Source organism: Pelecanus crispus, chromosome 19 (genome assembly GCF_030463565.1).
Source record: "Pelecanus crispus isolate bPelCri1 chromosome 19, bPelCri1.pri, whole genome shotgun sequence".
In the NCBI taxonomy this organism is placed as follows: domain Eukaryota; kingdom Metazoa; phylum Chordata; class Aves; order Pelecaniformes; family Pelecanidae; genus Pelecanus; species Pelecanus crispus.
The window spans coordinates 5,343,414-5,357,192 of NC_134661.1; the positions used below are offsets into that span (position 1 = coordinate 5,343,414).

Here is a 13,779-nt window from a genome sequence, read left to right on the forward strand (position 1 = left end):
TCTCAAGTTTAGCGTAACTTAAACCTTCCTGCCTTACTGATTTTTTGTAGTGCAATTCAATCCAAACTCACCTCAGCGCTAACAGCTGCTGCTTAGTTCAGCATCCTTCAATCCCAGGGAACTGCTCTGGCATGAGATTCTTCTGAGCCAGCTGAGAATGTGGGTGGGATTTCATTATTTGCTGAGATTCTACTTTTGAGAGAGTTGAAGATAGTAACGATACCCTGAATCAAATCCAGACACATGTCTATCTCCTTGCCCACCCACTGAATTTTCCAGCCAGGTGCTGGGCTGATGCTAACCAGCTTCACTGCGGCGTGGATGCAACCTGCTTCAGAAATTGGTACGGCTGATCCAATGGCCACTAATGGCCGTCTGGATGCAACTCTAATCTGAATAAAAACCATGACTTTGTGCTGTGCTCCACATTGCTATGCAATTTCGAAGCCTTTTACCATCGCGTACTTTAAAATAGCCACACGATTTCATGATTTGCTACCTAAAGACAGGCAGCTTGTTCTGCATCCAGTTCACTGGAAACGCATACAGGGCCAGTCTATGCTTTTAAGTCACTTGGACACAAATGCAGTACTTTGCTGACTTTGTTGAGACACAGATAGCCTAATCTATCAGAGCTTCTACTGTGACAGCTTATCGCAGTTCCTAAACCTGGATAATCCACATTGCAGTAAGCATTTTTTATAGCACTAAGCTTTCTTTCCACATCAGCATAATTAAAGCAGAAACCTTTGTAAGGACAGATGAAGCTGCTGTACATTGTGTCATGAGTTTCCTTCTCTGCTAGAATCAATGTCCTCTGATGGGGGGGAAGAGGTATTTGTTATTAGGGTAAAATCTAAAGAGATGGAGAATAATGTTATTTCTCATCACATTTGAGGATTATCAGTTACACTGAACAGATCTTAACCTTCTGACATGATACACAATTCAAACAGCAACATAACACAAGCATTGCTGAAAACCTGTACCTTGTAAGGTTTGAGAAGCCACAGAAACTGACATTTTCTCCTTTCCATACATAGTTAACTACCAGTAAACCCTTCTTTCTTTGCAAAAGCTTTTCCATACAGCTTGATCTGTTCAGTTCCTTCTTAAAGTAATTTTCTAGAGATCTTTTATGTTGCCAACTTAGCTGCCAAACTCCCCCTGGAACCTGAGGGAAACAGCACAAAGCCAGCAAAAGCTAACACCTTCTCTTACACAGATTTACAAGAGCACATATTGAAGCTGATTTGGAAAGAGGAAAGTGCTGGTGTCTTGGTATAACCAAAAAGGAGTTGCTCCTTGCCCAGAAATTGCTTATATTGCAACGCAAGACTAATGCTGACTGATTCTCTCTCGGTCTCCGAAATTTGATTTCTTTGGAAACGGCAGCAGACGTGTTATTTTACTTCTAGCCAAGCTATACAAAGTCTGCAAGTATCAGGAACATACCCACGACTTCCATGAAGCTTAAAACATTCTCCGATATTTTTTTGTCCAAGAAACATACCTGCTGACAGCACTGGTATTAGTCTAATAGCAGACTCCAAAGACTTAAAATGCTATGCTTTTACATCAGTGCTTGGACTACTGTTGCAAGGGAATAAAGCCTTGAATATCATAAAATTGCAATTTCTTCAAACACAAATAAGGAGTTCAGTTATAAAAAGAGGGCAGAGGACTGAAAGAGGAGGTTAATTTTATAAAGCTCTACTGCAGGGCCAGCATTAGAAGCAAAAGGCAGGCAGCAGGGAAGGAATGGCTTTAAAAGAAATAGTGGGAAGATTAAAAAAATGAAATAACTTGGGGGTGGGAGAGGTGGATTTCTCTCTTTACAGTCAAAGCACATTTGCTCATTGACTTAAGGCTAGATGCTGGTGTGGCATTCCTGAAGACAGGGAACTTGGAAGACCCTTGCAGCTCTAAAGCAAAGCTTCAGAATGCTGCCGTACTTCTCTTCTGCTTCTGGACTACCTCAGAGGTTAAACAAACTCCCAGGATAAAATATTGCAGTGCCCAAGACCCCTTCATCATGCACCCGTGCTGCTTGCAGAGTGTAAACAGGCCAGCATCTCCGGAGGGCTCAACACTACCCAGCTGCTCCCAGCACTGGAGGATTTTGAGGTAGCTTTAAGGGTTACATCCAAACAACTAAATTGGCTTAACTATCTATAGAAAACAGACTTTTGGCATGCTGGACCTCTGGTAAGATGCTGCGACCATATGCAAGGCAGATGGCTATTCTTTACCAACACAACACACACAAGACTACATTCAGGTCTTTCCAGAGCGTGCCCTGGCTACGCACACTTTCAGAGCCGCTGGTACAGGCCATGCAGGGCATGGCCCTTCTTTGCTTCTGGGTCTGTACAGTGCCTGGTCACAGAAATTCTTGCTGGCGCCTAGGTCTCTTACTGCAATTGCTGAAAGCATCACTGAAAGAAATGTTTTTCCTCTCCTCTTATTTTAGGAGCATCCTTTGAAGCAGGGCTTTTAGAAGGAGTGCACAACTTTCTAAATGACTTGACAAAGCTGTTTGGTGTGTCGGTGGCTTTCCCAGTGCTAAGCTATTGCATCAAGGGCAAAAGACGCTCCTGTGTAAACAGACCCGAGCCCCGCAAACATCCTCCTGGCAGCTCTCATCTCCCACAGCAGATTATGTGGCACAGCGAGCCCTGCCCAGGGAGCTTTGGGGCGGGAACAGAACATGATATACACAGCTCCCAGCAGCTGCGGAGCCCTGCGGTTTTCTCTGGCTCTGAATGAAGACTGCTCCCCAGTACATAAGCAGTAACACCACAGCAGGCACGCGGAGAGATAGTCTAGCAGCACTCAGACCCCAGATTAAATCTGCACCTTTGCACAGTGCTGGCTTTGGCTCATCCCCACAGCTGCCAGTACCCCCCCACAAGGCAACATCACATAATGCTAAAACACACTCTCTTCCTCTCAGACTTTGCAATGAAGCAATTCCTAGGCAACAGCGTGTAGTTTATGAATGAGAAGAACTCATGGTGCATGGTGCGGAAACACAGGAGAACCTTCTCCTTTAGCATACAGGGCACGGAAAACAAAGGAGACATTTTTGCTCCATTTGTTGCCCGAGGATAGGCGCGTGAAAGGCCTGGGAACAAACGCTACGGAAGAAGAAATGTGCCCTGTTCAGCCAGTCAATAACCTGAAAGCACCTATTAGGATGCACCAAACTACTAAGTACTCCTCACGACAACCTTGCAAAGAGTGGTTTCTCTGCCTGTTAACGTGTCTAAGAAGCAATAACAGTGAAAGCTGTACAAGTTGTTGGCTCAGTCCCTAAAAAGCACCCACCGATCATCACTTTGTTCATTTACACTGGCAATGCAGACTCATCCAGCAATACACAATACAACCTGAGAACGGCATCCAAAGACAGAAAACAAATTCCTCATACAATTAAATAATCTTTATTTTATAAAACATAATACAAAGCATCTACACCATTCACTGGTGGAACATTAGTTGCTATTACACAGTAATTCAAACACAAGTTATTATTTCACACTAGTTGTGCAGTTTCCTTTTCCAGTTTGCTCTAGCCACTATGGACTAGCCTGAGGACAGGTCCCACCATGTGCTCCTCAGCTTAAAAATAATAATTCTTCTGGGTCTGTGATTCTACACTGGAGCCCACTAGACAGACTACGAGGCCTTGCTCAGAGACATCGCTGCTAGCTCTATCTCATAAAGCCACTCCTAATTGCTCTTTTGTTTCCTGGTGCCCTTGTTTAAGTTCTAAAGCCTCGACATTGATCACAGTGCTCTACTTCTTCCAAGCAGGTTTCCCCCCAGTTCAAAGAAGGGGACCACCCAGCCATTAAGTGCATTATCTTTCAAAACATCTTCACACAAGGTGTTTCATAGATACCTGCAGTCACTGACATCCTTATGCACTTGGGCAGCTATGGACTGTACAGCCCCCACAGAAGGGCTGTAACCATGCATTAAGCTGCACATACGACTGACCTCAGCCCAGGTCAGAGTCCAAAGCATCAGGACTGCTCAGGAAACTCTTCTTAGTGGGCAAGTCAACAGCTGCACTGCGAAATGAACAGGTTGTGTTCACCTCCGTTTCTTCAGGACTCGCTGCTGAAAGCCCTTATTCCCTGGTCAGGCTGGCTGCTGAAACTCTTTTGGCTCCAGATCTACTGCAGTCCTTACTAGGGAAAACCCACCAGACATCCTTTCTTCAACTAGGGAGTCCACCTAAACAAGAATCATCACAGCTGATCTTTACGTGCATGTCTAGCTTACTCCTTTTGACTCCTACCCATAAGCACCACTGCAAAACACCTTGGACTCCTGCTTTTGTGAGGCAAGCCAGATCCTGGGAAGTGCCATGTTCAGGTGACAAAGTACCGATGATGGGTCATAGTGAGAAGTGCTTCACTCAAAGCAACAGCATTTTGCCTTTATACAGCACAGCTTGACACAGACCACCAAGCATTCATCAAAGGTGGCTAACCTAGTGTTAACAAATGAAAACACCCCATGAGGTAGGTAATACTGTACCCACTTAATAAAGCGGGTAAGCTGAGGCAAAAAGGCTCCTTGACATGCCTGACAGCAGCAGCAGAGCTGGGAAAGAACCAGCAAGCCCCAAATAGCCCTTCTTGTCTCCCTTCAAGGCTCAACAGCCCTGTCACTGCGCTGTGCTAAATCAGTAAAGTTTCCTTTTCAGGACCAGCTCACCCATCACTTGTCCCTGCTAATCTGAAGTGCTTTGGGCTCTTCAGGTCTTTGGCTGCAACAGGCAAGGCTCACAGCAGAACCGGCACCTGAGCTGCACTGGATGCCTGGTGCTGAGGCTCAGAATAAATGATCATAATAATGACAGCAATAACAAAGGAACAGCACTTGAGAACATACAGTGAAATAAACACCAGAAGCTGCCAAGTGGGGGACAGTTTTTCCCTGCAAATGGGACCAGATAAGTAACACTTATTTTTTCTCCCAGTCAGGTTCACTTTTTTTGCTTAAAAAAGGCCAGATTCTGTGCCTCTCACTGCTTTAATCATTAGGCTATAAAATAAGTCTCTCTTACCCTAGAAATGCTCACTTTGATAAAGCGAGCCAGATCCAGTCAGGGAGACAGAAGTGAATTCAAAGCCCAGGGGTCAAGGCATCAGTTCAGATGAAGAGCCAAGGTCAGGTCTCCAGCTTGAACAGGGCAGAGGACAGGTTTGAAGCTGGGTCGCTCTTCCACCTTAGCCACCGATTTTTTAAGATGCACATTGGCCACCCTTCAACCAGAAATCCTAATTTGGATCCGAGGAAACGCTCTTGTCAAAACTGGTATCTTTGGTCCTGGGGAAAAACATCAATGCTAGTTTCAAGTGTTTTTCAAGCACTTTTCCACAGAGCTTCGACATTCACCTACAGTACCCCACTGTCCCCAAACACTGCGGCAGACTCTGGGTTCAGATACACTGATCCAAATCTGGGATGATACTTTCAAGGGCAACAGAAATACACGGCCTTCACTACAAATCAGGTTCTAGCCCCTGTTCCCTTTAGATTGCCAAAAACAGCAAGTCCAGATTGTTTGCAGATTGCTGCAGTAAGACGCTCTGCATTTACTGTTCTTACTTTTAGAAGTTATTTACAGCTTGGAGAAGGTATTTGTCTGACAATATCAAGGCATGCCGTTTGGTCTCAGGCTGGCTCCACACTATGCCTGTATTTGGGTCAATAAGCACAGCAGAGGGAATTTTGGCAGTCTGCAGACAAATCAGGGTTTAGTTCATCAGCCAGAAAAACCACATACTGGCAAGTCCTGATGGGGCTTTTCGTAACAGAGAGCGTTGGTCACTCAAGGAGCTAAAAGCAGTACTTGGAGGGGGTGGGAGGAGTTGTAACAGTCAGGGATGAAGAAGAGGGAAACAGTCAGAAAAGCATTTCACATCGGGGGCTGTGTCTTTTTGGGTGTATTCACAGAGCACCTAGTCCTGCAAGGCGCCAGTGCTGATTAGAGTTTCTGGACACTACTGAAAAATAAGTTATCAATATGTTATTAAATAAGTTATTAAAAGGAATTAGAAAGGGTAGGAAACAACAACCTACCTAAAACACTGTTCTTTCTAGAGTCACGCTCTAGCTCAACCACCAAAATCGTTTCTCCCAAAGGAAACAGAGGGATAATGAACAAAGTGCAGATAACAACCATCATTTTGCATTTATATAGCACCTCTCAAGTAAAGATCTGAAAGTGCGTAACACAGATGGATCAGCTCCATCACCCCCAATTCACAGATGGGGAAATTAGGCACAGAGTTAGTTACATGACTTGCCCAAGGTCACATAACGAGTTGGTGGAAGAGCCAGGAATCCCAACTCTGACGAAACACTAGAACATGCTTCTTCCTAACAGTATTAAGAGTCACTCTAGCTGTCTAGACTGTACAGGACACTGAACATGAACATCTAGCATTATTTTCTCCTCTCTCCCAAGATTCTACCAGTGCTGAAGGAGTTAGCTATTACCATTACTATTTACACCTGCACTGCTGGACTAGTTATGTTTAGTCTGTAAAATTAGCCCTTCTTTCACTCGTATCATTTAGTGTATGCTTACGTACACGCTGAGCCAGCCTCTGCCAGGCCAAACACTGCAGATCCAATGAATCCATGGCAAAGCTCCATGGATTTCAATGGAGTTATGCCAGGGATAAATTTGGCTCCAGAATTGCTAACGTGTGTTGGCTCCTCTCCCGACAGTGGCATTTCAGGCACGATCCCCTTCTTGCCAGACTTTGAACTCGAGGAAGTCTTTACTCAGCATCCAGTCAGTGGTTTTTCAGATGTCCATTAGTTTTCAAGTATAACTCATCGCTCCTCCGACTCCTCCAAGCGTGGTACTTCTTCATGCTCTTCCTTCTAGCGAAGCGACAGATGCTGACCATGAAAACCCAGGAGACAGCATACATGATGACGCCCCCCAGCTTAATGTACCATCTGGGTTTGGGAGAAGCAAGCTCACAGTACATCAGCCAGGCCCCCACTCCAATCCGCACCCCAGTGAAGAGGACCACGAAGAAGAAATCTACCACATCACCTGTGAAACTGTGGTAACACCCCATCTCCTTCAGGAACCAGCGGGCCTGCAGCAGTGGGTTAGTGATCTCACTACCAAAGATGACAGCATTGACCTCCGCAGCGGACTCCCCGAGTGCCAATGACGCTGTGATGCCCAAGATGCTCACCAGATGGTGGGCCAGCATCAGGGCACCCTCTGTCTGGAAGTACACACACCAACAAAGGTCAAAGAGGAAGTAGCCCAAGCTAAGGCACAGCACATGTACCTGAAGAGTTGTGTTTGGTGATCCTGAAACACAAAGACACCAGACAGAGCTTTAAAGCATGGAGGCAACAAGCAGGCAGGATACAAGACAAGGAAGGGGTATTCACCTTCAGTGCTGGCAGGCTGGTATTAGCTTGTACTGATCACAGCTCAGCTGGAGAAGTCAGACACATCACAATACTACAGTTGTTAGTCCAACAGCTGCACACACGTAATGGCCGCACAACGCGATCACGCACTCTGCCAGACTGCAGCTGGGGAGGGCCATTACACTAGCAAAATACAGTACCAGCCTCTCCACTTCTCTAATACTTTCCATCACAAAGCAGCTCAGATATCATTACAATCATCATTCCTCAAGTGGGCTGGATACTGAGGTGGTAGGAGAACCCCACTTTGTGCCATCACCCATTGGGGGACTCGGGACCACAACTTTGATTACTTACCGGGGTGACTCAAAGGCCAGGGACCATCAATAAAGCCAATGTAAGCAGAGAGACAAGTAGCAAGGATGCCATGGGTCAGCGTGACCAGCCTGCAGCTCCATTCATAACTCCGGTGCTTGTAGCGATGGCAGAACCAAGCGTAGAGAGAGAGCCAGGCAAGCAGACTGCAGGCTACCCGCAGAGGCAGGGAGAACAGCATCCTGTCACAGGAGCGGAAAGACAAAACGCATCAGAAGGTCTAGCCTTCGGCAGTGTTAGCACAACCCAGCGCAGCACTTCACCCGTAGCCATCCCAGCACTGAGTGTACGGTGCTGTTTTCTGATGGCGTTGCTTGCTCCCGACAAATATTTTCTGCAGAGGAACTGCAGTTCCTCTGGGGAAAGGCCTACATCAAAGAAGCGTATCCTTGAGAATTAGGGCAGATTCACCAGGTGGCTGCCAGCACACAGACCCCCACCAGCGTTACCTCAGCTGTGGGAAGACGCACTGAAAGCAATGACCTTGTAAGGCAGCGAGTTCCTAGCCTGGCTGAACAGAAAACATACCAAGACTTGGTAACGCACCTCGGAAGACTTCCCCAACCAGCCTACAATGCAGGATCTGCTGGGATATGTTAGTGCTCATCTGCACTGCCTAAGGGACAGGCTGAGGAGCACCACATCCAGCAATAAGGCTTTGATCCAGAGCTACGCCTGCCCCTTCATTTTAGTTCCCTGCCCATGTACCTGCATTTGACTGGTCTGCTTGCATTGCCCCACCTGACCTACTCATCCTGTCATGCTGTTTGCTAGCTTGCTTCCTCTTCTCCTGAAACAAAAAAAAAACCAAGAAAACCCAGAAAACACACAGTCTCTTGCTAGGTCCACTGATAATCTTCTCAGTGCAGTGACAGCAACTGCAAATGGATCAAGAGAAACACAAAAGCATTGCCATCTCCTCCTGCTACTGAATTTTAACTTTCTAGCACTAACTCATTTCCAGGACAGTTTAGGAAAAAACGGCTGTAAAATCCCCTTGTCCTCCCCAGGAAAACTTCCAGTGGAACAACATAGAGTTCAAGCTTCTTCATAAGGACGTGAGGACAAAGCTCAGATTAGAACAAAGCATCCCCCAGCAAACGGTGATCAGCTAAAGCGGCCCACCACCTTCGGGAGCAGCCAAGCACTCGCTCAGCCAGCCCCTTCCCTACCCCTGGCTGCACTCCACGAGTGCCCCCAACCCTGCCCCACGCCTCCCCTGGGCAAGGCGCTGGACGCTCCCTCCTCTGCAGTTTGAGAGGAGTGAGACAAGGTGAAAACCTCTTAGCTCTCCTAACTGCAGGCTTCATTTCATCTTTTCTGGCACCAAGACCTCCAAATCTTTTTGATACACAAGGATTAGAAGCTATGCCCATAAGGACTTTTTTCAACTGTATTTCTTTTAGACAGCTTCCCTCACTCACTGTGCAATACAGAATCTCTCAAACAAGCAAAAGACATACTGCCAGAACAAAATTACAGTGCATAAACATCTCTGAAGGACACTGCTCTTGTTGCTAAAAGCCCCCCAAATACATAACACTCCAATATCTACATCTCTTTCATATTTATAATACCTTTCTATGAAATACAAGATGCGTCTCGTTACTCCTAAGCATCCAGAGAAGCGCATCAAAAGAAGTTGAGTCACGCTCTGGGATACCTGGATTCACACCCAGGGCTGGGAAACACCGAAAGGACTACGCGTGATGAGGAGTCAGAGTTGCAGTGCCCAACCTTCCTGTTTGGCCTGTTGCAAGAATTACCAAGAATGACTTAGGAGGCTGGGTAAACAAAACCATTATGGTATAATGGGCCTTCAGAACATGGGGAAATGCAGTAAGGATGTGATTAACTGCTCTGACCAGGTGTTTCCATTGACATCCCTCGTACTTGAGGTCTGGATGCATTTAGAGTCGGGGCAGATAAGGCAGGAAGAATTCCGATGGGACAAAAGGGACTGGCCAGCTGGAGAAGCCTGGTAGAAGGAAGAGGAATGACCTTTTAAACATTTTGAGGTGTTTTCCACACCTACTCAGGAAGATGATGTTTCTCCATTCCCCGGAAGGAAAGATAGGGGCTACCTCCCAATTGCATGTCAAAGTTCAACATCTGTCATTAACATATACATATATATTGCACCTGTGAATTACACCTGACCCCAGGCACTGGCAAGGGAAATATCCTTTAAAAGAAAATCAGTAATTATAACCGTTTGTACCAGCAGTAGCAATGGGGCCACGAACAAAAGCAGAGTCTACAATAATTGCATGCGCCCAAAATCCCAGCCCAGAACAGCCCTGCCCTCCCTGAACGAGCTTCAGAGCCAGGCGGGCACCCCCGGCAGAGCACCGTTATTTCTTGCCGTCCCGTTCTGTGCAAATGGCAAGAGGGAGGAGCCCAGCGAGCCGCAACCCCGCGCCCCGAGGCACGGACACAGCCCCCCGCGGCCGGCAGCCTGCCTTCCCCTCCGGCACGCAGCCGCCCCCTCCCCGGCTCCCCCCGGCCCCGCTCCGCTCCCCGCCCGCCGCCGCCCCCGGGGGAAGGCGCCGCAGCCCGCAAGGCGCAGGGGCAGGCGCAGGGCCCGGCCCTTCCCCTCGGCGCTTCCTTCCCTTCCCCTCGGCCCTTCCCTTCCCCTCGGCCCGGCCCCGCGCACCCACCTGCAGGGACGCGGCTGCTGGGGCCGGCCCGGCGCCGCGGCTCCGCCGCCCGGGAAGAGGAAGCGGCGGCGGCGGCCGAGGGGCACCTGCTGGCGGGGAGGAGGGACGGCAGGGGCGGTGGGGGAGGGAAGGGAAGGGAAGGGAAGGGAAGGGAAGGGAAGGGAAGGGAAGGGAAGGGAAGGGCGGAAGGAGCGGGACAGCGGAGCGGGCGCCGCCGCCGCCGCCTGGGCCGCGGGAGGGAAGGGAAGGGGCCCGGGCAGCCCCGCACCGCAGCCCCGGGCAGCCCCGCACCGCCCGGCCCCGCAGCCCCGGGCAGCCCCGCACCGCCCGGCCCCGGGCAGCCCCGGGCAGCCCCGCACCGCCCCGCACCGCCCCGTCCCGCAGCCCCGGGCAGCCCCGCACCGCCCGGCCCCGCAGCCCCGCACCGCCCGGCCCCGCAGCCCCGGGCAGCCCCGCACCGCCCGGCCCTGCAGCCCCGGGCAGCCCCGCACCGCCCGGCCCCGCAGCCCCGGGCAGCCCCGCACCGCCCCGTCCCGCAGCCCCGGGCAGCCCCGCACCGCCGGCCCCGCCGCGCATCCCTCCCAAAGCCCGCCCGGAGGCCGGTGCCCCTCGGGCTGGCCCCAAGCGCTCCAGCGCGCAGGTGTGCGGGGCTCTCGGTCTGCGGGGGGCCCTGGGCTCGGTGCCCAGCACGGCGGTGCTCGCCGGGCAAGAGGCAGGTCCCGCTCCCGCCGGGCACGCACACCGCAGCGCTTCAGCCCGTGGGCACAGCAAAGCCATCCCGCGCACCCACAGCCAGCCTCGACCGTCTCGGGCGCCCAGGGCCGAAAGGCATGGCCGCCCGGCTGCGGGCAGAGGTGGGCTCGGGCACGCACACCGCACCGCTTCAGCCCGTGGGCACAGCAAAGCCATCCCGCGCGCCCACGGCCTCTTCGACCGTCTCGGGCGCCCAGGGCCGAAAGGCATGGCCGCTGTGAACCGGCTCTGCCGCAGAACCTGCAAAGCTCTGCCGGTGTGGCACCGGCTTCAAGGTACCGTACCCCGCGGGGTTCATCGCCCCGGCACGGCACAGAGCGCGCAGCTTCGGCAGGGGAAAGCACACAGCCCTGCCCGAAACGTACCCTCTCATCCAGCGCTTAACGCAGCACCTACAAAACCTAGCAATTTCTTCTCACTACAAGCATTCGGGGCTAAACCGCATCTTCCCTCTCTCCTCCCTTCATTTAATCCACAGAGTGGCAAAAACCAGGGCTTATGCAGGACTCCTGAAGGAGCTTACAAAAACATTCCTCCAACGCACGCACTTACTTCTTTTATGAGTTGCAATCAAAACAGTCTCTCACACCCAGAAATAGGTGGGTTGGGTTTTTTTTTTTTCCTTCATCCCGTCAGGTTTTACCTTTTGACATATATATGTCAGGAGTGGCTTGCCCTGCCTCTTAAAGCACTTGTTACAAGCCTGTTTTCAACTGGGTATCTATCTTACTTTTCCAGTTCAGGCCAGGCACAGGTTCCTATTGCTACAAGATGCTCATCCTTCAGCTATTTCTCACTAGCATTAATAGTGCATTTGCTTCTCTGACAAATCTTAGGTCTCGTGTCGCTTTTTTCCACCTTGGCTGGACCAGGCACCAGGCCTCCTCCCATAGCCTCAATAACAACTGAGATGGAGCTGTTCTAACATTTAGCTCAGGACCCAGAACAGTTTTGACAGACAGAAAGCTATAGGGCTGATGTTGACACGTAGCACAGAATCTGAGTCGCCAGGAAGAACAACGGAGATGATCACAGAAGAGCACTCCAAAAGGCAAGGCCCTAGCAAGGCAGGGACCATTTAATGCCCGAGGTAGCATATAGAGGAGGAGTTGTGGGATTTTTTGTTCTAGATCATGCAGCGTGCAAAATTTGCATCTGGTGAGATGCAAGGTGGCAAGTGAAATCATCTCCCAGTGGACTGTACCAGAAGTTAGGTGCAGCTTATACACTAATTTTCTTGATTGCTTTGTGCAGAGTCAGCCATTTAAATAGGCAGGCTGAGTTGCGCTGGCTCATTTTGCCTGCAGACGAATAGCATTCAGCAAAACAGCTCAGGACTGGAACCTCTGCTAACAGTCATTTGCACACTGCTACCCCTTTTAGTAGAGCTACACCCTCCCTCAGCAGTACATTCTTTCTTCTTGTCGTCTTTCTGTACCTGTTTTAACAAGAGCTTACAACACTGAAGGGTCACAGAACATATTAGCTTGCCAACACCGGGAAACTTCTTGTCCAGAAATAAACTGGAAATACCCAAGTGCTGGAACCACAGAGTCCAACAGCCTTCCTCAGTGATAGGCCAAGACTGATGCTCACTTTTTGTGACAGTAAAAGCCCTCAAGGATATTTGAGAGATAAAAATCAGGCACATGCATTAAAAATTACATTATTTGAAATGTTAGCAAATATGAAATCCAATGGGATACCGAGGGTGCAGCCAGATGCTTCGCTAGCATCTCATTAGAGGGTTTAACACTAAAACTATCCTTAGATGAGACACGGTGCATGACCACCTGAGGGCACGCACTTTGCTTCAAATTCACAGGGTAACTACCATCAGTTCTGTTTTGCATGCAAGCAAGCTAGGTGCACTGGGTTACTGTCCCTCAGCTGAAGGAAGAGTTTTCTTGTTGGAAACCAAGCCCAGGCCCACCTCCGCTCCAGACAGCAGTCCCGGCCCAGCAGTAACAGGTTCTCAGCTGGAAACAGCCACTCAGCAGTGGCTTACGACATCTCATAACACCAGCAGCGTTCTCATGCTTTCAATTGCTTCTCCAAAGAGAGCGTAGACAAACCACCTTGCAACCCAAGCCTTCCAAATTGGTCATTCCGAGGATGAAATGCAGCAACAGAGAGGCATTGATTGGTGCTGCAGAGAAAAAAGGCAACCTTGGATGTAGGCCACGACCGGAACTTAAGTTACCCTGTGACCTTGCGTCCATCAAGAGCAAACACCTCAGTTTAATGGCCCGTTCTTAAGCTCCTGCGATACTGAGGGTGACTCATTGGCAAGGCTCATTGGTTACGGGTACATTAGTCACAGATCTGAGCTTCAGCTGACCCTCATCTATCCTTCACACCTCAAGCCTGAGCTCCAGAGCACATGGCTTGGTCTGTGCTTGTTTCCCCACCAGCTCACTCCTTCCTGAACTGCACAAGCCAGAGCTTTGCCAGTGACTACTAGCCTTAGCATGCTTAGGATACCCTCAAGCCTGTTTTCCTCAGCATTAACTTCAGTTGCTTCCTTATGACCCGGAACAAAAGAACATTACAGCAATTGTTT

The 13,779-nt window shown here is 49.7% G+C and overlaps 1 protein-coding gene across 4 annotated transcripts; it reads right to left on the reverse strand.

The window, feature by feature from the left end:
* TLCD5 (TLC domain containing 5) lies at positions 1-8,247 on the reverse strand. Of its 4 annotated transcripts, none has more exons than XR_012831760.1 (3): positions 7,786-8,247; positions 6,618-7,363; positions 1-189 (listed from the first exon to the last, which is right to left on the reverse strand). XR_012831760.1 is itself a non-coding variant. In XM_075723324.1 (3 exons), the coding sequence occupies exons 1-3, from the start codon at positions 7,982-7,984 to the stop codon at positions 6,825-6,827; spliced, it is 381 nt and encodes a 126-aa protein (XP_075579439.1). In that variant the 5' UTR covers positions 7,985-8,247; the 3' UTR covers positions 4,041-6,824. The 4 variants fall into 4 exon arrangements, 3 of the variants coding, with proteins under 3 accessions (XP_075579439.1, XP_009490730.1, XP_075579438.1); XM_075723324.1 differs by lacking the exon at positions 1-189 and having other exon boundaries at positions 4,041-6,933; positions 7,291-7,363; XM_009492455.2 differs by lacking the exon at positions 1-189 and having other exon boundaries at positions 4,041-7,363.
* Between the last annotated feature and the right edge of the window lie 5,532 nt (positions 8,248-13,779).

Bases quoted from the DNA above. Each gene is read 5' to 3' on its own strand.
- TLCD5 (XM_009492455.2), bottom strand. From the start codon at position 7,984: ATGCTGTTCTCCCTGCCTCTGCGGGTAGCCTGCAGTCTGCTTGCCTGG. The intron at 7,364-7,785 runs GTAAGTAATCAA...TTTGTGTTTCAG, and splicing joins CTGGCCTTTGAGTCACCCCG to GATCACCAAACACAACTCTT.